Source organism: Sinocyclocheilus anshuiensis, unplaced genomic scaffold (assembly GCF_001515605.1).
Source record: "Sinocyclocheilus anshuiensis isolate Anshui unplaced genomic scaffold, SAMN03320099.WGS_v1.1 scaffold274, whole genome shotgun sequence".
In the NCBI taxonomy this organism is placed as follows: domain Eukaryota; kingdom Metazoa; phylum Chordata; class Actinopteri; order Cypriniformes; family Cyprinidae; genus Sinocyclocheilus; species Sinocyclocheilus anshuiensis.
The window spans coordinates 857,973-885,858 of NW_015547698.1; the positions used below are offsets into that span (position 1 = coordinate 857,973).

The 27,886-nt window shown below is 40.4% G+C and overlaps 1 protein-coding gene across 1 annotated transcript; it reads left to right on the plus strand.

The window, feature by feature from the left end:
* Positions 1-631: 631 nt before the first annotated feature.
* LOC107703740 (complement C3-like) lies at positions 632-27,886 on the plus strand. The gene is made up of 41 exons (XM_016506463.1): positions 632-745; positions 819-1,014; positions 1,156-1,324; positions 2,064-2,137; positions 3,709-3,797; positions 4,020-4,102; positions 4,196-4,283; positions 7,119-7,221; positions 7,355-7,475; positions 7,558-7,673; positions 7,798-7,944; positions 8,034-8,240; positions 8,379-8,570; positions 8,652-8,804; positions 8,890-9,019; positions 9,401-9,472; positions 10,121-10,318; positions 10,596-10,698; positions 11,157-11,245; positions 11,432-11,571; positions 11,871-12,083; positions 12,215-12,275; positions 12,489-12,572; positions 13,459-13,662; positions 13,770-13,845; positions 13,984-14,143; positions 19,787-19,882; positions 19,989-20,145; positions 20,303-20,466; positions 20,565-20,723; positions 20,937-20,996; positions 21,080-21,170; positions 21,311-21,356; positions 21,751-21,841; positions 23,252-23,341; positions 23,735-23,840; positions 24,439-24,528; positions 24,816-24,896; positions 25,896-25,979; positions 26,073-26,208; positions 27,611-27,886. The coding sequence occupies exons 1-41, from the start codon at positions 675-677 to the stop codon at positions 27,750-27,752; spliced, it is 4,932 nt and encodes a 1,643-aa protein (XP_016361949.1). The 5' UTR covers positions 632-674; the 3' UTR covers positions 27,753-27,886.

Consider the following 27,886-nt stretch of genomic DNA (forward strand, 5'->3'; position numbering starts at 1 on the left):
GGTTTTTAATGTGTTAACGTGTTGACAAAATTATACATAACGACCCGCCTATCGCAATTCGAGCAGCTGAGTCTTTGGCCATCTTCAAAAAAATGTCTAAAGACACATCTTTTTTTGTCAGCAGTTGACTAACTAATGCTAACATTTTCTTATTCTATTTGTCTCTTTTTCTGGAAAAAAAAAATTTAATTAAATAAATAACAACAAAAAACTGGTATGTTGTGCTTGACTAACTGAGACTTGTTACAGCACTAGTATACTGTTGCCCTCCTATTGACCTGAATTGCTTCTATTTGCTCTTCTCATTTGTAAGTCGCTTTGGATAAAAGCGTCTGCTAAATGATTAAATGTAAATGTAAATAACGGTATGAGACACATGTACATGATACTGTGATGCACAGCTTCATCATAATTTATGGTTTTCCTCACACACAGTACTAATAAACGCAATATTTTAAGTACAATTATTAGCTTTTCGTCCTAATTTTGGAAATTCCACAAAAAATGTTCAAGATCCTCCCCTTCCCAAACGTGTTGCCTAATCATCATGATGGGACGAGGGGTGCAGGAGAGAGAGCGTGCAGTTTGGACTCTGAGGGTGGTGGAGGCGGGTATAAATCAGAGCTGCTGCAGCTTCACAGACGCTCACAGGAAGACACACACAGACAGTCAGGATGGAGGTGAAGCTGCTGTTTCTGACTGTTGTTCTGCTCTCCTCACCGCTCCTCACACTATGTGCCCCGCTGTGAGTATCAAGCACACTGTTCATGGATTCACTAACAGATCTGTTCTCAAACGCTCTGATTTGATCTCCTCAGGTTTGTTCTGTCGGCTCCTAATCTGCTGAGGGTGGGTTCCTCAGAGAACCTGTTTGTGGAGGCTCAGGATTACTCTGGAGTAGCTCTCGATGTGAAGATCATAGTTAAGAACCACCCAAAAAAAGACAAGGAGATACTGTCTAAATCAGTGAAACTGACTTCAGACAAAAATTTCCAAATCCTTACAGATATAAAGGTGACGCCACTTTGACATACTTTTTGCTTGTGTAGGTGGTGTATGTGTGATACGTCATGTACAGTTTGACAACTTAGTTTGTAAAATGCATTTTAATTTTTTCAAAATTGGCAGAGGACTAATTCATTTTCTGTCATTTAGATCCCTGATGATCAGAACTTGTTCTCTGACGATCCTCTGGAGAAGCAGTATGTGTATCTACAAGCTCAGTTTCCATCCGTCACTCTGGAGAAAGTGGTCCTGCTCTCATTCCAGTCTGGATATATATTTGTCCAAACAGACAAGCCCATCTACACACCTGCTAGCACAGGTACGATTAAGTGCTGGAAACATGACAAATATAGAGTGTGTAGAACTTTATATTTGTTTAATCAGCATGACAACATAAAGCAATTAAAATCACATCTGGAGTGTCAGTGGACTCTGGGTCATTCCACAAAATGGTTGTATTTGCTTTTTAAAAAGGTGGGGTTTCTCATTTTATTTTTAAACTGAAGTTTGTTCAGACAAAAAAAAGGTCTTTAAGTGACTATACATTGCATTGTGTGTCAAATCGTCTGAAGCTAAGTTAAAAAAAAGGAGTGTATTATATGTTAGAATATCAGATACGCCATTAGACTGTTATAGCTATTACTAGCCTTGTGCTCAAGGTCATGACATTTTTAAAATGTATTAAAAGAATTGTACTTAATTTTAATAAGGGAGATTAATGATGTTAACAGGATTGATGCAAAACCTGAGGACACAACTACTTTTTCATTAAATATTATGAAAAGCATAGCTTTTTTATTTAAATAATGCTTTTATTTCCATTTTGCAAGGAGAAGTTGCAAACATAGGGCCGAGGACAAGCCAAAAATACACTGATGGAAAAAAAAAATAATTATGTTTTTCAATTTTTGTTGCTTCGAGGGCTATAATAATGCATAGTAAACATTGTTGTGAACTATGTATGGTGTCATTTTAACACATTTAACACACAAAAATAATAATAGTATATTAAACTTTCAAACAAAGTATTTTAGTTTCTGCTTTGACGTCTATTGCAGTTCAATACAGGATTTTCTCTCTGACGCCCAACCTGGAACCACTCAGTCAATCTGGAATCACAGTGGAAATCATGGTACACACTGTTCCCTTTCAGTCGGTCACTCTCGACGTCACGTCGGGTGACCGACGAATTGGGATCTCGCTTAGAGTGACCAATCTACTTCGAGTGTAAACTAAACGAGCCAATGCACATTGGCATGCGATTATTGCATCCAGCTGCCGCTGATCACAGCGTGAGTATAAGTAGGCAGCAGATGCAGCGCATATTCAGCTTTTCGCTTTGGAGCCGAGCGATCACATCGTTCTGCTCCTGACTACTCTACTGAGAGAAGAAGACTGAACGAGTTCAGCGTGCTCTTGGAGAGCTGTTCGTGTTGGCGGTATGGCGCTTCAGCGGCGGTGGTTTCCCATGTCGAGTGGGTTGCACACATCAGGCTGCACTACCCCCTGTTTGTGTTGCAGATGATCATCTCCCCTGTGCGCCTCAGCACGCTAAAAGAGCTTTTTCCCTAAAAGAGCAATTTCGGGTGCGACAGCAAAACTTCATTTTATCTGTCTGCTGTGTGTGCGCTTCAGGACAGTATCTAATAATATATCAATAAACGACAGTAAAACCCTAGCTGTTCATGGTCTGTTATCACCTGTTTTAATGTCATGAACTCAAGAGTCCCAGACATGTGAGTGATTCTGGATGTGTTTTGTTTGTTTCAGTCCTGGGATCTGGAAGGTGGTCACACTGTTCTCAAACACTCCTCAGAAGACGTTCACTGCAGACTTTGAGGTCAAAGAATATGGTAAGACCTGTGTCTACAAACTCTTGTTCTCTAAGAATATGATAACAAGTCAAATAATGTATTTACTTATTTGTGTGTCTGGTTTGGTTTTAGTGCTTCCAACATTTGAAGTGAAATTAAAGCCCAGTAAGTCATTCTTCTATGTGGGTGATGAGAGTCTGACAGTCGACATTGAAGCCAAGTAAGACCAAATGCGTTCTGCTTCATTGTATTGAAAATCATATTTTGTCCCGTATTTCAAACTGTTTTTTTTTTTCAAACAGCCTAATCAAAGGTAGCCAAGCTCGTCGTAGAACAGAATTACCATCCAATCACAACTCATTGATTAACTTGCAGTTAGGCCGGGTATGCTATACACTGTGCGATTTTCGTCCGATTTTGAGATGAATTCTGACTCGTGCAACTCTTTTTTTGAGTTGGGCCGAATTTCAGCTTTGTCATGCGTCTTTTGACGTATAGTGTAGGCTACAGGGGGTAACGAGAGGCGATTAGCCTCTCCCGAGCAGCAATCGGATGGTCGGATTAATTTCTGACATGTCAGAAATTTTGGTCGCCCCTCGTGAGGGTATCACACAGGCTGCATACGAAAACTGAAAAATGCTGCCTTCGGAGGACGTATTCTAAGGTAGGAAGGCATCAAGGCATGTCCGAATTCAATGTTAGCTTCAGTTCCTGTCTCCTAAAATGCCTTCATCTGGCCGACTTTTGAAGGCAGCATAGATGTATCCTTCGCTGCCTTTGATCCTTCAGGGAACGAGGGTTACCATACGTAACCGAGACGTTATTTCACACACACTCACACTCATTGATAACATTTCAGCTGTTCATGATTATTTCTGTGTTTCTTAAGAATCCACAAGACATCACAGTTTCATCAGAGAAGATATTTCCAGTCAAAGGCATGAAGTCTGGAAAATATGCCATTCCTGAGATGGCCAGGTGTGTAAAACACTATCAGGACTGAAGCTACTAAATCTGAGTGAAACAGCAAAACTTCATTTTATCTGTCTGCTGTGTGTGCTTCAGGACAGTATCTAATAATATATCAATAAACGACAGCAAAACCCTAGCTGTTCATGGTCTGTTATCACCTGTTTTAATGTCATGAACTCAAGAGTCCCAGACATGTGAGTGATTCTGGATGTGTTTTGTTTGTTTCAGTCCTGGGATCTGGAAGGTGGTCACACTGTTCTCAAACACTCCTCAGAAGACGTTCACTGCAGACTTTGAGGTCAAAGAATATGGTAAGACCTGTGTCTACAAACTCTTGTTCTCTAAGAATATGATAACAAGTCAAATAATGTATTTACTTATTTGTGTGTCTGGTTTGGTTTTAGTGCTTCCAACATTTGAAGTGAAATTAAAGCCCAGTAAGTCATTCTTCTATGTGGGTGATGAGAGTCTGACAGTCGACATTGAAGCCAAGTAAGACCAAATGCGTTCTGCTTCATTGTATTGAAAATCATATTTTGTCCCGTATTTCAAACTGTTTTTTTTTTTCAAACAGCCTAATCAAAGGTAGCCAAGCTCGTCGTAGAACAGAATTACCATCCAATCACAACTCATTGATTAACTTGCAGTTAGGCCGGGTATGCTATACACTGTGCGATTTTCGTCCGATTTTGAGATGAATTCTGACTCGTGCAACTCTTTTTTTGAGTTGGGCCGAATTTCAGCTTTGTCATGCGTCTTTTGACGTATAGTGTAGGCTACAGGGGGTAACGAGAGGCGATTAGCCTCTCCCGAGCAGCAATCGGATGGTCGGATTAATTTCTGACATGTCAGAAATTTTGGTCGCCCCTCGTGAGGGTATCACACAGGCTGCATACGAAAACTGAAAAATGCTGCCTTCGGAGGACGTATTCTAAGGTAGGAAGGCATCAAGGCATGTCCGAATTCAATGTTAGCTTCAGTTCCTGTCTCCTAAAATGCCTTCATCTGGCCGACTTTTGAAGGCAGCATAGATGTATCCTTCGCTGCCTTTGATATCCCACAATCCTGTGCGTTTGATTCAGTGACAGTTAAGCTAAAAAATAAAGATGGCATCTGAAAGTTGCGGTCGGTGGTCAGTTTGTGTGTAAATGTACGTTTTTGATCAACGTTTTACACTTTTGATGTAATTTCTAGCGAGAAATTAATATTGCAGTAATGAAATATTCACTTAGTTATCTCCAAAGCTCTCTATATTGTCTGTCCGAAATCAGTTTCGTGAGGTGCCTTCGTGCACAAACGCTGCCTGCAAGTCATTGCCTGATAGGGCAGCGAGGCAACAAGTCAGCTGCCTAAGTTTTCGGATGCAGCCACAGTTGATGCAGAACTATGAACCGACTGTCTTAAACTCAGTGCTTTTTCCGTCACTGCGCCTGCATGAAAACAGAAATGAAAACATGGCGACATGCTCTGACAGCACACGTACATCATGGAGATGTCTATTTGACGTCGGCATTTGGTCGCCGTGATTTTGCCAAGTACGACATGTTCCTGGATCGACATCTTTTGTTGATCCTGGATCAACATAACTGTCCAAAAATATAGACTTAACGCAATCCCACATCTGCAAGACGTGTTTTTTAGAGTGTTTACTCATCTGCAATACGTCTATAGGATGTTTCCTATCAGATGTCTAACAGACGTTTAGAAGATGTCTTTAAGATGTATATGATTTAGAATGAATGTAAAACTGACATCTTAAAGACGTCTATCAGATGTTTGTACACAGCAGATGCTTTCCAGATGAAGTGATCTTTAACAGATATCTTGCAGACGTATGTGTGCTATCTGGGTGGCGTGTAATAAGGACGGAAACGATGGAGGCTACACAGTTCCGGATGGGGGGGGGGTCTTGTGTGTTTATTTTGCATCTATAGTGTGAGCAGTCAAGTTGCAGCTTGACGAACGGTCCATACAGTGTGAGGACATAAATCCTGAGCTTTGGCTTGAAATCGCATGTGATTTATTCATACAGTGAGAGTTGGTATTTAATTTTTTGCTATTGCTGAAATCGCACAGTGTATGCGCAGCCTCAGACAGCACGCAATCAGTTCTCCATGTGTCTGAATTGTCAAATACTTGCCCACCCCGTCCCATATTCCACCATGAGTAATTTGGGCACCCTAGTTAGGTGTTATGAACTAAACAAATGATATTAACAGCATTTATTAATCATGGTTAATGTTAATTTCTGAATATAATAATATAATACAGTGCTCAAAAAAATGAAGGGAACACTTAAATCACACATTGGATCTCGATGAATGAAATATTCAAGTTGAAAACCTATACAGTACTTACATCATTAAGAACAAAATAATGTGACAATGATCAGTGGTAACCAAAATCTTCAACCCAATGAGGGCTGAATTTAAAACCACACTAAAAATGAAAGTAAAAAAAAATAAAAATAAATAATAATAAATTAAAGGCTGATCAAAGTTGCATGAATTTCATCAAAGCATCTCATAATGTAAGTCAGTATGGTTTATGGCTCCCACGCGCCTGTATGCACTCACAACAACGTCTAGGCCTGCTCCTGATGAGATGGTGGATGGTGTCCAGGGTGCTCTGTCCAGATCTGTAACGGCCCATCTCCCGGTATCTCCTCCATGCTCTTTAGACTATGCTGGTAGACACACCAAACCTCCTTGTGACGGCATGTATTGATGTGCCATCCTGGAGGAGCTAGGCTACCTGTGTAGCGTGATTGGGTTGCAGTACTGCCTCATGCTACAAATAGTGAGACGGACCCTAACAAAACAAAAAACTAGAGACAAATCAGTCAGGAAGGGTAAGGAGAGAGCAATTGTCTTTGGTCATTACCAGCAAAACCATTCCGTTTTAGGGGTTGTCTTGCTGTTGTCTCACCAGTGCACCTGTTGTCACATACATTTGCACCAAAGCAGGTGGAACTGATTCACAATCACTTATTCTTCCTAACTGGACAGATTGATATCTCTGGAGTTTAATCGACTTGGAGTTATACTGTGATTATTAAGTGTTCCCTTACTTTTTTGATCAATGTATATAGTAATATATTATCCAGACTACATTAACTATGTTAACTTGTGTCAGGTAAACTGAATGTGCTTCATGTGGTAACATTGAAATTAACTGATTTTATTCAAGTCAGATATACAGAATCATTTAAAATAGCTGAATCAACCAGACATCATTAGGTTACACCAACTGAAGTCAATTGTATCAAGTTCTGTTAGAAATATTCACCATTCAGTTTTACAGCAGAGATTGAATGTGCTTTTATAGATACCTGTTTGGACAGAAGGTGGATGGAAATGCGTTTGTGGTGTTTGGTGTGATGGAAGATGAGAAGAAAACAAGTATTCCTGCATCTCTGCAAAAAGTTCAGGTGAGAGACATTAAACATCTTACAATTTTGGATCAATATCATTTCTCCTCACCTGAAGGACAATTTAAGTGGTTAAAGAGCTTTTCACTGTATCTTGTAGACTGATGTTGCTGTGTTTCTCATATGTGAATAGATCGTGACAGGAAAGGGTACTGCAGAACTGACCAATCAGATGATCACTGACACCTTTCCAAACATTAACCAGCTGGTTGGACGATCAATCTATGTTTCAGTCAGTCTATTAACAGAAAGTGGTAAGATTCAACAGATACTGTGTGAACATGTTTACCTGCACGTGTGTGATTGTATGAGAAGCTAATCGTTTGTGTGTTTCAGGCAGTGAAATGGTGGAAGCAGAAAGGAGAGGCATTCAGATTGTGACGTCACCGTACACCATCCACTTCAAAAAAACACCACACTTCTTCAAACCTGGGATGCCCTTCGACGTCTCGGTATAAAACATTGACTAGATAGTTGAGAAGCTGAAGGCTTATAGGAACTGAGCAACAATTCAATCGACATATAAACAGAGATCACTTATTTTGCTTTTTGTTTTTGTCCTGGGTTTTATAAAAGGTATACGTAACAAATCCTGACCAGACGCCTGCTGTAAATGTGGGAGTGGAGGTCAATCCTGGAGGGGTCAGAGGTCAAACAAGAGACAACGGCATTGCGAAGGTTACAGTCAACACTCCGGGAGGATCTCCCACACTGGACATCACTGTAAGACCTGCCAAGATGTGGAACAAGCTGTTTGATTATGTTTATTTGTTGTCTGTGTGAATCAGCATGAATACATTTTTTTTTTTCAGGCAAAGACCAAAGATCCAGATATAAAAGACGAAAATCAGCAGGCAGTGAAGAAGATGACGGCTCAGGCCTATGAGACCAAAGGTGGCTCCAACAACTACCTTCACATCGGCATTGATGCTGTTGAGCTTCAGATCGGTGATCCAATGAAAGTCAATCTGAACACTGGACAAAGTCCAGGAGTCAAAGATCAAGACTACACATACATGGTAAAGATTATGGTTATTTATTATTTATCTGCATCACAAATGTATCAGTTAATTACATCAATATGAGTTCTACCACAGCTTGTTTGAAACCATATAAAGATGCTTAAGTTTATTTTTAATTATCTGCTTGCTTTTCAGATCTTAAGTAAAGGTCAGATCGTTCAAGCAGACAGGTTCAAGAGGCAAGGACAATCTCTAGTGACTCTGCCTGTGACTGTAACCAAAGACATGGTGCCATCCTTCCGCTTTGTGGCTTATTACCATGTGGGCCCGTCTGAGGTGGTGTCTGATTCAGTCTGGGTGGATGTGAAGGACACGTGCATGGGAAAGGTGGGTCAACCATCACAAGATGCAGCTGATGTGCCAACTAGGTCTGTTTTTCTGACACACCATCTCTTGTTTTAATAACAGCTCCAGATTGAGGTGAAGGAGAAGATGAATATCTATGGCACAGGAGATGAGGTCAAGCTGCAGATAACTGGAGATCATGGAGCTAAAGTTGGTCTGGTGGTGGTTGACAAGGCTGTGCAAGTCCTTAACAAGAACAGACTCACTCAGACTCAGGTGAAGGATCTTCTTCAGACTTCACATTGCAACTCGACTTTTTTGGCCTAAAACAACGTAACTGGTGTCTATTTTGCACCTATAGATCTGGGACGTCATAGAGAAGCATGACACCGGCTGTACAGCAGGAGGTGGGAGGGACAGTATGGGGGTTTTCACTGATGCAGGTCTGATGTTTGAGTCCAACGGTGCAGGAGGAACCAACACCAGAATAAGTATTTATTATGATTTTATTTTTTTAATTTCTTATTCTACAGTTTTATTTACTGGACAATAATATTCCCAAGGGTTATTGTCCTTCAAGTAAGGCATTTATAATCCCATTAACTGTATAACTTTGGCTCTAAATCTGAGTTATCTTACTCTAGTAAGTTTTTTGTTCACGTGTATTTTGTCCTGTTGTTTCTATTGTCTTTGGGCATATCTTGAATGTCGTACCGTGACTTTCCTGTTGTTTGGTTTCGCAAAATAATTGATAAAGATTACTAAATGGATCTTATTGCTATTGAATTCTTTAAGATCTCACGAGTATTTATTATTATTATTATATATATTTTTTGCAATAAACTAACTTATTCAAATGAATTGTCCTCTAGTGTCTGAGTGTCCTAAAACTTCAAAGAGAAAACGAAGAGCTGAGAGTCTCCTGCAGATCACTAGTACACTGGGTGAGAAGCTACATTTTACTTTTTTAAGTCCCTGATATACTCACTTTTTTGTTCTTTGCTTAGGAGTGAAAATGTTTAGATGAATATGTAAATATGTGCTGCGTGCTTTTTTCTCAAGAACAAAATAACCCAACAAAAATTACTTGTCAGAAAACAGTTAAGAAAGCATGTGATTATAGATATGTGCATGTTTGCACCAGCTCTGCAATTCAGCACTTAAGTCATGTTACGATTATACATATAGCACTTTGCTTTTAACTCAAGCAGCTTTACAGTCTTAAACAGTGTGTAACTTTAGATTAGTATTTTTACTTCTGTCTGACCTCAATGGACTGAAGAGACAAAATGATCCGGAGAAGATTTTCACGCCAAAGAAGGCGGAGCCACAGAACCACACCTACCTATAATCGCTAATGGTAGTTTGAAGGTGAAAGTTTCTGTAAAGTTTGTTTTGGCAAGCTGTTTCAAACGAACAAACATCAGTTTGTCCTTGATTTTGTTTGAAGTATACCAGAACCTTTACTGTGTTAAAGACCCAAAGCCCTTCTCGTTTAGGTCACTTGAGTTCTCAAACACATTTTTATGTTTTGGGGATCCCTGTAGTTCTCCTACTCCCCTCATTGTTCTACACTAACATTGTCTTCTCAGCTGGTAAATACTCCGGTGAACTGAAGCAGTGCTGCGTTGATGGGATGAGGGATAATAAACTCGGCTACACCTGTGAACGAAGAGCCACATACATCGTTGACGGACAAGCGTGTGTCAAGGCCTTCCTGGACTGCTGCAACCAGATGAAATCCCGCAAGAACACGAAGGACGAAGAGGAGGAAATGGTTCTGGCTCGCAGTACGTATATGAACTGATTGCTCCGCTAGCTTGTGCTGTGCTGTCGAGAGCTATCAATGCATGAAATAAATTGAAAATGCAGCATCCCATTCTCACTCAAACTTGCATGATGTTGAAGCGACAAGGATCCGGTGGCAGTGATTGACACTGATATTTTGAGGCTTGGGTACTTTGGAAAGTAGGATCATAGTGAAAGTGGATAGTCATCAGAGAGAATAAAATGTATATGATTAGATTATCTGATCTGTTTTTTGTTTTTTTTTATCTGTCACAACAGGTGATGATGACGATGACTATTACACAGACTCTGAAGAGATTACGTCCCGTACGCAGTTCCCTGAGAGTTGGCTTTGGGAGGAGATTGATCTATGTGACAAATGGTGAGTAGGAGACATTCAGACAAGTCTTAGACAAGTCACTGGCAGTGAATAAACATCATGATCTCAGTTGACTTGAGTTGATGACTTCCTCCGACAAAGAGCAAGCATCGTTTCTCAATTATCTTTGATATTATGCATTTTATGTACTGGCTCACTCTTGAATGTTTATTTTTAGCTCAACAACATGAAATGACATCCATTAATGCCATTCATAGATGTTAATAAGAAAGCAGTAGTGCTATGCAACAGTATTTAATGTGCTTATATTTAGAAAACATCTGAATCTTGTCCCTTGTAAGACATAATGCCTCCAGGCCGCCCAGTTTATGATGCTTTATTAGCCTGATATGAATTTAGATGCTAAACAAGCGTTAGAACTGTACTTCAACACTTTCTGTTTTACTGGTATTTTCTCATATTCCATATTTGTAATTTCTCATATATATCTCATATTCCAGTCCAACAACAGCCACAGAAAAAGTGATCTACCTGAAAGACTCTATCACTACCTGGCAGATCTTGGCTGTCAGTCTGTCACCAACACTTGGTAAGGAGAAGCTGCAAACCCAGAATACATGATCTGAAAAACATCATCATCATCATCATCATCCCAACACTTGGTAAGGAGAAGCTGAAAACCCAGAATACATGATCTGAAAAACATCATCATCATCATCATCATCCAGGAGCTGCTGCTTTAAATCCTTCTGTGTGTCTGTGTTCCTCCTCAAAGGCATCTGTGTGGCAGAACCTGTGGAGATGGTCGTTTTTAAACACCTTTTTATTGACCTAAAGATGCCTTACTCAGCTGTGCGCGGCGAACAACTGGAAATCAAGGCCATTATTCACAACTACACCCCAAAGAAGCAGAAGGTAGATTCGATTTAATATTAAAAATGAATTTAGTTGTTATGCATATTATAGTCATGTGGATTGTAGTAAACATTTCTGCTGGAGTCAAATTATTTACTAATGACAGCATGCATGGATCCGGAGACTCATTTTAGGTTTTTGAACTGCTCGTGACTCAAACTGAAGAAACGTGTAGCATACTGTCCTGTGCTAAAACAGAAATATATCCCATCATCACACATTTCATGTTGGATTTATTTTTGGTGACGTTTCCTCTAGATATTTAAGTGATTTGAGTCTCATTCTCCTGTTGTATCCAGGTGCGTGTGGAGTTCATGGAGACAGAAGATGTTTGCAGCTTTGCCAGTAAGAAAGGCAAATACAGAACAACAGTATCTGTTGACAAAGGCTCCAGCATAGCTGTTTCATATGTGATTATTCCCATGACGCTGGGAAATCACATGATTGAGGTGAAAGCTTCAGCATATGAGGCCATCTACACTGATGGAGTGAGAAAGCCGCTGAAGGTGGTGGTACGTCTGATGGGAAATTCTGACACTTTTTATTTTATTTGGTCATTTGTATCATTGATAGATGTTTGTCATATTTTCAATAGATAAACTTGAGCATCTCAGGTAGTTAACTCTCTCTCTCTCTCTTTCAGTCTGAGGGTGTGCTGATTTCATTACAAAGAAAAAATGTGGAGCTCAATCCAGTTAAGAATGGTGAGATTTACTGTGAACCACAGATACTTGCATCCAATCACAAAAACCAGAGAATTAATGTGATTTTACTTTCAGCCAGTCAAGACAAAAGCATTTATGAATATCATTACAATTAATTCCTGCTCTTTTCTTGCTCAGTACTCACCAAAAGCGTACAAAATGCGACTCATGACTCTTTCTCCATTTTGCTGTTCTTTTCTATTTCTCGAACAGGGGAAAAACCTGTACTTCTTAAAGGTGACATACCAGATGATCGGGTTCCAGACACACCTGCTAACACGTACATCTCAATTGCTGGTAAGGAAAAATAAGTTTTCAATGAATGAGTGATTTAGTTGTTTTGTTTAAGAAGAGGTAAAGTCTATATCTACAATCCTAATGTCTATTTTTCCATGTCCACGACAAATTTGTTGCATTCGTACTTCACACTGGGGCTGGATTCTAATAACTGTAATCACTGTTTCTTTTAAAATTGCATTTCTTTTTACAACTGCATGTGCCTCATCTGTTTGAGTTTGGGCTTAATTCACATGGTTTTGCATGGCCAAATAAATGTTTTAAATGATGTTAATGAATCTTTGACTCTGAGTACTTTGTTAACACAACCTCTGATTAAAAAGTTAAATAAATATGAAGCAACGGTTCCCTAGATTTCTCGCGTCGATTACAAATCATCAGAGGCGGACAGTAACTAAGTACATTTACTTGAGTATTGTACTTAAGTACACTTTTTGAGTCTTTTAAAAGCAAGTACTTCTGTACTTGTACTTAAGTAAAAATCTGTCTTTACAACTTTTACTTGTAATGGAGTAATATTTGACCAGCAGTATCTGTACTTTCACTCAAGTTATGGAGTTGAGTACTTTGTCCGCCTCTGCAAATCATGCTGATTCATATGCATCAATCTCAAAATATGATTTCGTCCGTCTTTTTTTTAAATCCATTTAAAATGGCGATTCATTAAGGTAGCATACCTCGTTCCTCACGTATCGCTGTAGCAACTGATAAGGACAAAATTCTGATTAACATGGAAAAGATAAGTTTTATTGTGTGTCGTGGTTAGGACACGATGTCTGATGTCTCTTCAGGATGACCAGTGACTATCTCTATTCCCACGCTCTAGTGTCGAGTCAAACCAGCTCAAGCTGAATACTCAGCCTGCGTTCACTCTTTACCTCTCCAGGTGAAGAGATCGCTCAGACAGTCGAGCAGGCCATCAGTGGAGATTTCATGGGTCGCCTTATTGTCCAGCCCAGTGGATGTGGAGAGCAGAACATGATCTATATGACTCTACCTCTCATTGCCACTCATTATCTGGACAGCACCAATCAGTGGGCGGCTGTTGGCATGGAGCGCCGTAATGACGCCATCAACCATATTAGCACAGGTGATTTGGAATAAAATCAAAGTAGCCTACTCTCAAAGATGCTCTCTTGAAAACTTTAGATCAAAAACAGATAATAAGCAAATAAATTATTTATTTTTTGTATAAAGGTTATCAACAACAGCTGGGCTACCGTAAACCAGATGGATCATATGCTGCATGGATACACAGGCCGAGCAGCACATGGTATTTTAATTTCAGTCAATGTTATTTGTTATATTTTCATTCCCAGTTATTCCCTGTGATAATTTATTATTATTATTACGATTATTGGTAGCAAATTATTATTTGTAACTCATTTGCAATTGTTTCTGTCTGTTAAAGGCTGACAGCATATGTGGCTAAGGTCCTCGCCATGGCCAACAACCTTGTTATTATAGAGGAAAATGTGATCTGCAGCGCCCTCAAGTGGCTGGTTCTGCACAAACAACTGCCAGACGGCTCCTTTAAAGAGGAATCAGCTGTAATTCATGGAGAGATGGTGGTAAGTCGAATGTGACTATGACTGTATTTAAACTCATCTGGAGTACAGGAGAACAGGAATGGAAGCTAGCAGTAGAACTATGAAACCATGCCAATCTATTGGCCCACCTGGCCCATGACGTCATAGGTGGGATTCCTGGAAGTATAAAAGGGCACCTGCCAAGTACATCATCCACTTAGCTGTCTGAAGGAGATGTTGACAGGCAGGCCGAAGGCCTTCCTACGTGCCCAGGAAGGGCTACTGGACTGAAACTAAGATAGATAGGCTCTAGGAAAAAGGGCCACTCCATAGGCGCATAGCCGTAGTGGGGCACAGCTAGCCTCAGATAGCTGTATTCAGGTAAGCCCATCCCGCCATACCAATGGCTGGAATATAACCACCCTCAGATGGCTATACCAAGGAGGTCCCCCATCTGCGTCAGAGCCTATACAGCCTTCCTACAGAGCTGCCCAGACCACAAAGAGTGGGCTATCTACTTACTACCCTAGCAGGGGAGCTAGCACTGTCTAGGCAAGGGCTCAAAGAGACCGCTAGTTAAAGACCCTAAAAATGGGAGCAGTCACCGCCCCATATAAAAATGTACTTAGGAAGGTGTAAGAAGGGAACCAACTGAAAAACTACCCAGACCACAAGAGTAGGCTGTTTACTTATGACCCAACAACACTGTCTAGGTAATGGCTCAAAGACCGCTACTTAAAACCCTGAACAGGGGAGCAACCATTGAGCTAGCACACAGCTATCCTTAGATAGCTGGAATCCAGGAAAAAGGGAACCACCCCAGGAGAGGGCTCAGTGCAACTGCATTAAAACACAGCTAGCTTCAGGTAGCTGTAGTTGAATAAGCCCCGTCCTGCCCCCGCAAAGACTGGAATATAACCACCCTCAGGTGGCTATACCAAGGGTGTCCCAAACCCGTGTCAGTTCCCAACAGCACTAGGTAGTTTTCCCACAGACCTGCTCAGACCACAGAGAGTGGGCTATCTACTTACTACCCTAACAGGGGAGATAGCACTGTCTAGGCAAGGACTCAAGGAGACCGCTACTTAAAAACCCTAAGAAGGGGAGCATTCACTGAGCTAGCACATAGATATCCTCAGATAACTACGTAATTGGGAAAGGCTACCAAACTAAAAAACATGGCTAGCCTAGATAGCCCTCCTGTAGAGCTGCCCAAACCACAAAGAGTGGACTATCTACTTGCTTCCTTAACAGGGGAGATAGCATTGTATAGGCAATGGCTCAGGAAACCACTATTTAAAGACCCTCGAAGCGGGAGCGGTCACTGAGCTAACACATAGATATCCTCAGATAGCTATGTCACACAGGAAGGAGCTACCAGAAGCAGGACTGACCGAACTACCAGACCATAGAAATGGGCTTGTCTACTTAACCCCAAGAGTGGAGACAGCACTGTCCGGGCACAGGCTCTTAAAGAAACCACCACTCAACTAGAGTAGGGCCGAGCTTGCAGACAGCTTATCCTCAGAAAGCTATCTTTCTAGGAAAGGGGACCACTGCAATACCACCAGCCCTGGCTGTATAGTTAAATCCAAAAAGTGGCAACATCACCGCTACCAAACAGCCATCCACAGATAGATATAGTGCGGAAAGGGTTAATTGCAGATAAAAATACAGCCAGCCTCAGATGGCTGTATCTACAGTAAACCTACCCTGCCACAACAGGGCTGGGATATGACCATCCTCAGATGGCCATGATACAAAGATCCCCTTAACCAGGTCAGTCCACTTTAGGCTAGCCGCCATTGTGTCATTGACCAGAAACTCACAAGAGGCAGATTTCAGACCATCAGTAAAAAAAAATTCACTTCACAGCGAATATATATAAACATCATTAGTCCGAAGTCAGAGCCTGATGCAAGCAGTGGTCAATAACACAAGGCGGTGGGGGGGGAGAGGAGGTCGAGGGAGAAAGATGATCAGGACGCGCCGGGCGTCGGGACACAGAGGATAACCGCGCCTCTTATTCAGCACGTTCCCGAGATCACTTCTTCCCCTGTCAGCGGTAGGCTTTCCTCGCCAACTCCTAGAGGGAGGAGGGGCGCGGTTAGCGATGCTAGATTTCTGATCTTGTCTATGAGCCTCAGCCCTAGACCAATCATCCCCCTTCAAAAAGGATTTGGAGCACCGGGGAATGAAGACGCGCCAGCGTCAGGACGCGGAGGATGACCGCACCTCTTCTTCCCCTGTCAGCGGTAGGCTTTCCTCGCCAACTCCAAGGGAGGAGGGGCGCGGCTAGCAATGCCAGATTTCTGATCTTGTCTGTGAGCCTCAGCCCTAGATCAATCATCCCCCTTAAAAAAGGATTTGGAGTGCCAGTGAATTAATTTCCTGAAAGCAGACGATCGTGCCTTCACCTCCCTACAACCGCCTCGATGGAAGTGCCAAAAAGTCCAGTCGGAGAAAGCAGAGCATCAAGAAGAAATTATTTATCTTTCTTCCCGATGGCCACAAGGTTATCCCACAAATGTCTCTCCGTAGCCACCATCGCCAGCATTGAACACCCAACGGCAGCAGCAGTTTGCTTAGTGGCGCGGAGAGCCAAGTCCATCTTTGACTGCCTCCGGCGATAAGCCTTTGTCCTCATACAAATCCCTCAACAGATCAGCCTGATAGGCCTGTAACACTGCCATGGTGTGCAGAGCACCACCAGCCTGACCTGCTGCCACATACGCAATACCATTCAAGCGCGAGGTGGTCTGAAGCGCTACAGATGGCAAGACGGGAGCTTTCAAAGAGGATGACTCACCCTGTGAGAGATAGCTCGCAAACGTCTGCTCAACAGGGGGCATCCTCGTGTATCTGCGCTCAGCCACACACTCAACATTCACATAATCTGCGTGCTGAAAGACATGCAGCCGAAAGGAATACGATTTCACCCAGGATTTAGATATCTCCAGGTGGAGATCTGGGAGAAACGGAAGACTCCCGGGGGCTGGACGATCAAGACTTCTGACGTGTTCACGCTAGATCGAGCTGCTCAGAGGCACGATCCATCACATCCAGCATATCCCGTATGCGCGGCTGGGAATGGCTGATGACGACTCGGTGCTCACACTCTCATCATCGTCACCAACCACATCAACTTCTTTATTACCGTCACTATGACTAGAAGAGCCCAGCAGCGCAGGATCAGATAACTCCGACGACAGAGCGTCTTGATTCCGTAGCGCGCTAGAGCCCGCGGTACACTCTAAAAAAAAAAAGGTTCTTCAGCGGTTCTTTGGAGTTGATGAGGTGCTATATAGCACCACTACCATAAAACCTGTAAGCCCCTGTATAGTTCTTTAAAGGTTCTTTAACTCTCTCTTAGTCTCTTAGTTTAGTTGGGGAAAGGATTAAAACAACATTAAAATACTGTCTATTTCTTGAAGATATAATTTTTTTTGCCCCCAAGGCCCCCAAAATGAAATATTCCAGGGCCCCCACATGAGACCTTTGACCTCAGAAAAAAAGGACCTCTCCACAAACAGCAACACCAACTTCACACATTACTAACCAGTTAGACTTTATTTGTTTTGGTGAATAGCGTTTGCTTTAGTTGCCTCTTGACCCTTGATGTTAACTTTAAGCTAAAATAAGTTTCTCTTTAGCTGTTACAATAGTGTTTATAAAGCACATATGTAATGGCAAGGAACTTTTTGTGAAATCTTTTCATGCATTTGAGTCTCTGGTTGCATATTATCAAAATCTTTATTCTTTGGTGAGTTTTGTATTATTGTAATGTGAGGAAATTGTATAAACCACTTTTAGAATTATGGGTTATAAAGAGGTTTCAGTTCTGTTCCTCACAGACATGAAGAATCAACATGTGAATCTCAGCAATGGTGACAAAATATTCTGATAATTTTTATATGATTTTTGAACATTACAAAACAGGGCAGTAAAAAGTCACAACAAAAATAAAAGAAAATAGTAAGATTAAAAGAAAATACTAAGATAATGCAGCTGCATAATTTATTCATGTAGCAATGCATGCTGGGAGCCATGGATGAGTTATGATTGGTGCACCATTGTTGAGAAAAAGTGCTATATGGCACCTCTTATGGTTCTACATGGCACCATTTGACAAAGAAATTGTATAAACCACTTTTAGAATTATGGGTTATAAAGAGGTTTCAGTTCTGTTCCTCACAGACATGAAAAATCAGCATGTGAATCTTAGCAATGGTGACAAAATATTCTGATCATTTTTATATGATTTTTGAACAGGCCATTACAAAACAGGGCAGTAAAAAGTCACAACAAAAATAAAAGAAAATGGTAAGCTTAAAAGAAAATACTAAGATAATGCAGCTGCATAATTTATTCATGTCGCAATGCATGCTGGGAGCCATGGATGAGTTATGATTGGTGCACCATTGTTGAGAAAAAGTGCTATGTGGAACCTCTTATGGTTCTACATGGCACCATTTGACAAAGTGCTATATAGCACCTGTAAAAATAGGTGCTAAATAGCACTAAAAGTGGTTCCCCTATGATTACGAGCCAAAGAACCGCTTTTAGTGCTATATAGCACCATTTTTTTTTAGTGTAGGAGTCTTTGAAAGATCCATGCCCTCCTCAAACTTCTCTGCGAGCTCAACCTGCGATCCCCACGAGCTGAGTTTCTGGTGCCTCAGCAGCAGCGGGACCCGACCCGTGAGGCGCAGACGCTTGCCCCTTTCCCCCCGAAAAAAGGGACAAATGTAAACGGAGCTTACATATTGGAAATGATTCACAATGCTTACATTCGACGCCCTCAAGCACCGAACGCGCGTGCTCCTCCCCCAGGCGCATAACGCACAAGTCATGCGTGTCCTTGGGTGTCAAAAACCTAGGACACAGAGGCACGCACTTCTTGAAATGCTCACCTGGGTTGTCAGACATGGTAATACACTGTACACACTGTACTCCAAACAGACGGCTCCTGAAGACAGCAAAGAGGATGACGTATTCGGCAGGTGTCCTTTTATACTTCCGGGAATCCCGCCTATGACATCATGGGCCAGGTGGGCCAATAGATTGCCATGGTTTCACACATGCTTCAGACACCGGTCAGGCAGACCGCATTCCCCATAGAGCCCCCTAGGGGGGCGCAGCTTGGAGTTCCCTAGAAGGGGAACAAAAGTTTGTTGAGTGAATGTAAAGTTTCTCAGGGAAATGCAAAAGTTTGGTGAGAGAATGTAAAGTTTCTTGGAGGAACACAAAAGTTTTGCAAACAAATACAAGGTTTCTCAGAGGAATGCAAATGCTTGGGGAGCAAACAAAGTTTCTTTGGGGGAACAAATATTTTACGGGCAAAAGCAAAGCATCTTAGGGAATCGCAATCATTTGGCAAGCAAGCGTGAAGTTTCTCGGGGGAATGCAAAAGTTTCATGAGGGGACATAAACGTTTTGTGAGCGAACGCAAAGTTTCTTGGGGGACCTTAAAAGTTTTGTGAAAGAACACAAAAGGATTTAAAAATATTTTCTCTTATGAATTATGAACCACGATATATTTGCAATACCTATACTGTCACTATCTCACTATATTTTACAGTCCTGCAGTCCTATAGTCCTGGAAAAATATTTTAGAAAGCTTTGCTGATTTCATAATAAAACACAAATTTTTGTGATATTCTGTTTATTTGTGCTGTATTCCAGGGTGACGTGCGTGGCAAAGATGCCGATGCCTCTCTGACGGCCTTTGTCGTGATTGCCATGCAAGAGGCCAGAGACATCTGTGCTGAATCAGTTGGAGTAAGAACACCTCTTACATCATTGTGTTTGCCAGAACTATTTATTATGAACAGTTGCTTTTTTATACCCTTCTTTTGGGTTTAACCTCTATCACACACTTTTATAGAGTCTGCATGAAAGTATCAGGAAGGCTGTTTCTTTCTTGGAAGGTCGGCTTCCACAACTGACCAATCCTTACGCTGTTGCGATGACGTCCTACGCCATGGCCAATGCCAACAAACTCAATAAAGACATCTTGATGAAACGCTCCTCCCAACTAGAAGGTCAGTCAAGTCAACAAGGCATCAAAAAGAGATGCACTTTGCAACAGTACTCACTCCAACCCAAGTGTAAATAATGGAAGAATTACAGATGTTTTGTGGTGTAATGACAGCTGCTTGAGACAATCCTGTTTCTATTGCTGTGTTGTGTTTGAAACAGCCGGTCGGTCCTGGACTGTCTCTGGACAGCATCATCACTCACTAGAGGCGACGGCTTATGCTGTGCTGGCGCTTGTGAAGGACAAAGACTTTGATAAAGCAGGAGAAGCAGTGCACTGGCTGAACAGACAGCAGTCTCACTATGGAGGATCTGGTACCACTCAGGTACACTAACACCTCATCATTTGACTGTGATGAAAAGCAGAACAAGTGCAGGACTGACAGTGCAGGACAGGATTTTAATGCTTTTCTGTCTTTTCTAGGCGACCATCATGGTGTTCCAGGCCGTGGCAGAGTATCGCACGCAGGTGAAGGACCGCCAAAACTTCAATCTGGACGTGGAGCTGTCCGTGGCAGGAAGAAGCAAACCTGTCAGATATACTATCAAAAGAGAGAATGCACATCTTACTCGGTCAGACAGGGTGAGGAGTAACTCATCTACTAGATTCAGATTGTTTGTGTTATTTGTGTTTGTTTTTTTGTTTTTTGGATTATGGTAGTTTAATTGCTTGTCATCCATCATTTTTAATTGTCTACAATGTCAATAGTCTTGCGTTTGGTCAGTGAAATCTTCAGGTATCTCTGTTACATTTGATTTTTCTGATGACTCGAGTACATCTGCATTCACTCAACAGGTGGACATAAACCAGGAGTTCAATGTAACTGCTAAAGGAACTGGAACAGCCACTCTCTCAGTGAGTGTTCGTGAGCGTTTATACAGTCAACAGCAAGATTAAAGCCTTTGAACATCTAATCTGTGACGTGCTGCTGTTTTCAGGTTCTGACGCTGTACTACGCCAGACCTGTTGAGAAGAAATCTGACTGTACTTTCTTTGATCTGACTGTTAAAATGGAGAAAGACAATGAAGGTAAGATTGAGTTCATGCCCTTTCTGTGGCACTTTCCATACATTCAGAGCTAAAATAAAACCTCCATAACACTTAATTACGTGTTGGCTGTTGGCTTTGATTATTACCATGTTTTTTTTGTTTTGTTTTTTTTCCTTTAGCAAAACAAGGAGTCATTGAAACGTACAAAATCACTATGGATTTCTAGTATGTGAACACATATTCTAATAAGTTTATTGTTATGCCAAGAACTATTTTATTTGTAATTTATCAGCATGTGATTATTTTGGCTGTTTTCTCACTTTCACTGATTAATTGGTCAGAGCCCAAGTTCGATCCCACCTCACTTTTCCCACATTGGTGGTATGTGTGCATCATGAACATGAATATTAGTGATATATAGCTTTACAAACACAGTTTATTTAGATATGAGCAGCTCTGCATTACTACAATATAATAATTCTGAAGTCAAATGGATTCGGGTTCACACCAAAAGCTCTAGTGTGAAAACAACTTTAAACACAGACAGAGTAGATGGAGCAAAACTACAAAACCTACGAGACCTGTCTTTAAAATCTTATCTTGATCTCCATCTTCACAGCTTCAAAAGTGATAAAACCGATGCCACCATGACTATTCTGGATATTGGCATACCGACCGGATTTACTGTGGAGACCAGAGATCTGGAAGAGGTATTGTGATGATAAACTGATGCAGTGATGCCTCACATCTGTATAGCATTGAGTAAATTACATCAATCTAGAACATCCTAGAAGCAAACCTTAAATATTTGGCCTATCTGACATTGTCTATCAAAAATACTCACTGGCGTCACTAGCTGTTTTAATCTAAACAGCTATCGCTAACGCAGTTCTTTTGCATTACGTCAGCCTGTTAAAGGGATAGTTCACCCAAAAATGAAAATTACACCATAATTTACTCACCCTCAAGCCATCCTAGGTGTAAATGACTCGGACGAATCCAATCGGAGTTATATAAAAAATTGTCCTGCCACTTCCAAGCTTTATAATGGCAGTGAATGGGTGTTTTTTTTTTTATAAAAAGTGTCCCACACACACATAAAGGCCTCCTGTAGAGAATCAATGCATTTTTGTAAGAAAAAAATCCATCCATAAAAATCCGATTCTCGCGAGACTAGCATATTCTCACTGGACCTTACGCTACGCCTACATCCTACGTCATACGCTGGAATGAGCGTGCGTACGACGGTCAGCAGAAGCTAGAGATTATGGTTTATAAAGTTTTAAATATGGATATTTTTCGTACAAAAACGCATTGATTCTCTACAGGAGGCCTTTATTCACCCCCCGGATCCGTGTGGCACACTTTTTATGATGAATGGATGCGCTTTATTGGACTTCTTTTGGACTATTGAAAAATAACACCCATTCACTGCCATTATAAAGCTTGGAAGAGCCAGGATATTTTTTAATATAACTCCGATTGGATTCGTCTGAAAGAAGAAAGTCATATACACCTAGGATGGCTTGAGGGTTAGTAAATTATGGGGTGATTTTCATTTTTGGTTGAATTATACCTTTAAGTTCTGTTGAGTCCATCAAACAAACTTTGAAAGAAAATAACTATTATGTAATATTACTGTACCTGCACTGACACGATCAGATGACAACAGAATTTGACCTGAATTGAGCTGGATAATGACACTAATTGCAAAATTGATGCTGTTATTCAACTGAATTGGATTAACATCAAACTGACTTGAGCTGAATAACGACAGTGTTGTGTTCTGTAGAGGTACTTACATCTGAGTTTAACTTTTTTTAATGAATTTTGCAACTTTGACAGTTGAACTGCATTGAAACAACACTGTACTGAATTGAGCTGAATCATGACACTAGAGCTGCTTTACAGCTGAAATTTTGTTTCGTGATTCATGAACATTTTAACCTGTTTTTTGGTTTAATGTGAAGCTGCTTTGAAACAATCTGTCTTGTATGAAGCACTATATAAAAACAAATGTGACTTGATTGTGCATGCAATCTAATAATCATTTACAAGCAGGTCATAAAGCATTTTGATCATATCATGTATTCATTTATGTCTTGTTTCCTTGCCCCTAGTTGTCCAGAGGGAAGGAGAGATACATTCAGAAATTTGAGATGGACAAAGTGCTCTCAGAGCGAGGATCCCTCATCCTCTACTTAGATACGGTATTTCTATAATATATTTATATTTATATAAAATATGGTTGAATTCTTGATTCTGATTGGCTGACAAAGTGCTCATTAATATCCAGTTACTGTACAGCCATAAGGTTCCATGTCACTGCGTGTTCACCTTTGTGTACAGTGTGGCCAACATATTATAGTCTTATAACCACAAGAGAAAGTGCATATGTAACATATAGCTTATGGCTGTAACAAATGTACATTTTATTTTGTTTTATATCAGCTATGTCAATATCTTCGCAGTGTAAATGCAGCTATAGATTTTTTTTTATTCTTTTTTTTTTCCTAATTACTTTTTGCTTGTTCAGATGTTAACATGGACAGTTTGCAACATGACATGTAATCATAGATTTGCTTTGTTTTCTGTTTTATCAGGTTTTGCGTAAAGAGCCACAAAGAATTGCCTTCAGAATGAACAAGATCCTTAATGTGGGTCTGCTACAACCTGCTGCAGTCACAATATATGAATATTACTCTCCCAGTAAGTGTTTGGTGCACACACACACACACACACACACACAAACACACACACACACGCACACACTCAAAAATAGTTTCTGACTGTTTTTTTCTCGACTTTCCTATCCTGCACTAAGGCCATTCAATGATTTACTCATCTGCCACAGTAATGCCTTTGATCAATCTTCGTTTGGGCACTTTTCTCAGTAGATATTATTACATTCATAATAACGTAAAATAGCAATATATAAACAACAAATCATTTAACGGTAAACAGAGAAGAAATTACAAATACAAGTATATAAAAATTATAAATTATAGTGGCATTCATTATAAACAACTTGAATTATAAACGGCATGACTATACTAGTTAACGCGAAACTGAAACTTGCGGTGTGTGTGAAGCGCGCTACAAATAACCATGGGCTCATGTAACTCTCTCATTCGATATCAATCAAAACGTGTGCACTTTGCACGTTTTGTTTGCTTGAAGTTAAATGCATGACATAAGTGACTTTGGAATAGATGATAAAGTAACTTATATTCCAGAACTGATTGATTCATGTATTTGCATTTGATGAATCATGTCTGTTTTGTGTGTGTGTGTGTGTGTGTTTCAGATGCACGCTGTACAAAGTTCTTCCACCCTGAAAGGACAGATGGTGCGATATCCAGACTGTGTAAGGGAGAACTGTGCCAGTGTGCAGAAGGTATTATCAGCCACAAATTATTGTTTATAAAATACATTTTATTTGGTCCCCTGCAGTCTTGCAGCCTGCAAAAACAGTCCTAGATGTAGTAGGTAAACAGTCTGGCCTTTAATGTGCTCAACAGACTGCTGAGGTTGAACTGAAATCATCTATATTACTAGATTTAACCCTTGAAGAAGTTATGGTTTATTTTATTCTTAAATGTGAATGAGGAAAAATAAACAAATTGTCTGTGATTACAAGTGTGTATGTGTGTGCATGAACATTATTAACTTCTCTGAACACAGAAAACTGCAGTTACCAGAAGAAAACGGGTGTCGAAGATGATGAGCGTTTCAATAAAGCCTGTGAAGCTGGCATGGATTATGGTAAACGCATTCAGTTCTGTGTGTTGATTCGTGTTCATGACTCTCATACTTCCAGAAATTAAGATTCACTATTTACTCATTTTGTTCTACCTTAAAGGGATAGTTCACCCAAAAATGAAAATTACCCCATGATTTACCCACCCTCAAGCCAAACTAGGTGTATATGACTTTCTTCTTTCAGACGAATCCAATCGGAGTTCTATTAAAAAATTGTCCTGGCTCTTACAAGCTTTATAATGGCTGAGTTCTTGTAAGAAACATATCATTTAAAAACGTCATAACCACTTTTCTGTAGCTTGCGCTAACTGTAACTGTCGTACGCGGGAGCTGTTCCGGGTGGATGACGTAAGACGAATGCGTAGTGCATGCGCCAGTGTGAAGTGACGAATGCGGAAGCAGAGAGGAGAGAACATAACAAAACGCTGGTCACGAATTAGAAGTACAAAAGAAGGATTTGTAAGGAAAAATGTCGCAGGATTTCAATATAAACCAAGAGGAGACTGGTTTTCCTTTGCTAAAGTAAGAAAACTTTGCTTCCTTTGCTCCTGTAAACTAATGTTGGTTGGTTCTCGCGAGACTAGCATATTCTCACCAGCGCATGCACTACTCCTACGTACTAACGCTTGGAAGAGCCAGGATAATTTTTAATACAACTCTGATTGGTTTCGTCTGAAAGAAGAAAGTCTACACCAAGGATGGCTTGAGGGTGAGTAAATCATGGGCTAATTTTCTTTTTTGAGTGAAATATCCCATTAATGCTCCAGTTGTTTGTTGCTGTTGGGATGCAATAGAAAAGTTTTATACACTGCTCTTTTTATAGTGACTATGTTAAGCATCAATAATTGCAAGCACATAAAGGTTGTTGTTTTGCAACATAAGGGAATAAATTATGACAACATTGGGTGACCTATTCCTTTAACCCTTGTGGAAATGCAATGAAAATGTTTGACCTGAGCCATTTAGTTCGACATGCAGATAACAATATAATGTGTTTGACAGTTTATAAAGTCACAGTGGTTGGATCGGATCTGAAACAGGACTCTGACATCTATGACTTGAAGGTGGAGCAGGTGCTGAAAGAAGGTACGGTTCATTATTATCACATTACACGTGCTCTACAGAAGGCTAGATTGCATTGCAGTAGAATTGTTTCCTATACACTGTTCTGTCCTGTAGGCACCGATGTGGATGTTGAGGGGAAAGTGAGACCATTTTTGGCTCGTCCAAGTTGCAGAAACCATTTAGGATTGGTAGAAGGCAAGTCGTACCTCATCATGGGCAGATCTGTTGACCTGCCAGAGCTCGGGGGAAGGTAGGTGTCCACTGTGTTTTCAAGAGAGCAGGATTTGCCTGAGATTTATGCATTCAAAGTCTGTATTGTGCATGGTTCAATGGCATGACAATTTTTTTGGCCGCAACTTACGCAAAGTTCTATTTTATGTTATTTAAAGTCCGCGTGAACCGGAAGTTGCTACCGACTTTACGTCCGTATTGTGACGTACTTCCGAGAGAATTGGATGTAGTAAAGTAGGCGTTTAATTCAGAACAACACTGACAGTTGGAGGGGCGTGTTTAAGGATGTTATGCTCAAGCCCAAGAGAAAGTCCATCATTTCAGAGGGGAGGTGCACTTTTAGATTTGGATTAAAGGGGTCATATGATGCTGCTAAAAAGAACATTATTTTGTGTATTTGGTGTAATGAAATGTGTTTCAGTAAAAAAAAAAACATTATTTTCCACATACTGTACATTATTGTTTCTCCTCTATGCCCCGCCTTTTTGAAACGCGTAAATTTTTACAAAGCTCATCGGTCTGAAAAGGCGAGGTGTGCTGTGATTGGCCAGCTATCCAATGCGTTGTGATTGGCCGAATACCTCAAGCGTGAGACGGAAATGTTACGCCCATCACATACTGTTGATGCCGTGTCCGGCCGGAGCGACGAGACAAAAACATTAAAACCCATTACAAACGAGGCATTTGTTGCATCCAGTGGGGACATAATTACTGATTATAATGACTTATACTGTCTTTTTACGCGTTGCGTTGCATTGCATCGCGCCGCGTAAACATAAAACAGGAAAAATTGAAATCGCATCATATGACCCTTTTAAAGATTACGAAGGCAAGCAATTATTATTATTTTTTTTTATTTTTATTTTTTTGTGGATTGACTTGCACGGATGAATTGTTCACCATAAAAATAGCAGTGTGCTCTAACAAAATAAATATAGTCAATTTTGATTTCATGTGTACTTTAAAAGATTAAGACTTACAGTTAATAGAAACGGACTTGAATGCACATCTTTTATGATGAATATTTTTTTTTTAATTATAGTAGTGTTCGACTGATATATCTCCAAGGCCACTATATCAGCCCATATTTGGCTTTTTTTTTTATTATCGGCATTGGCCAATACTTTTTTTTCTCTTTGGCCAATATGTTGGACTTTTATTTTGATGGTCAGTGCCTGTTTTTTTTTTTTTTCATTGCAAGAGAAATACTGTAGTTGTTGAAAAATGGTGTAGGCTAAATGTTTTTCAAAATGCACGAAACCAACATGAATTTTAAATGATGTTTTATGATTTTATGAATTTTATGATTTTAAAAAGCGTTTTCCTTTTTAAACATTTTATGTTGACCCTTATACTGGACATGATGTGTAGCTAAGTTTGCCATTTTGTATGTTTTGTCTTCACTCTTCTGTTGTTTTTAGCCTGCAATACATCTTTGGAGAGCAGACCTGGATTGAATACTGGCCTACAAGACAGGAAAGCCAGACTCCAGAACACAGGCAGCGATACATCGGTATCTCTGACCTCCAGAACAGCCTTCTCAAAGAAGGATGTGCTACATAATCATATAACCAAAATTTGTTGATTACAGAAAATTAAATGTCACCTCTTGCATGAATCTTCATAGTGTTGTTTTATCCAAAATACTGTTGTAATTAATATATATACACTGACTGAATAAAAAAAAATAATTTTCA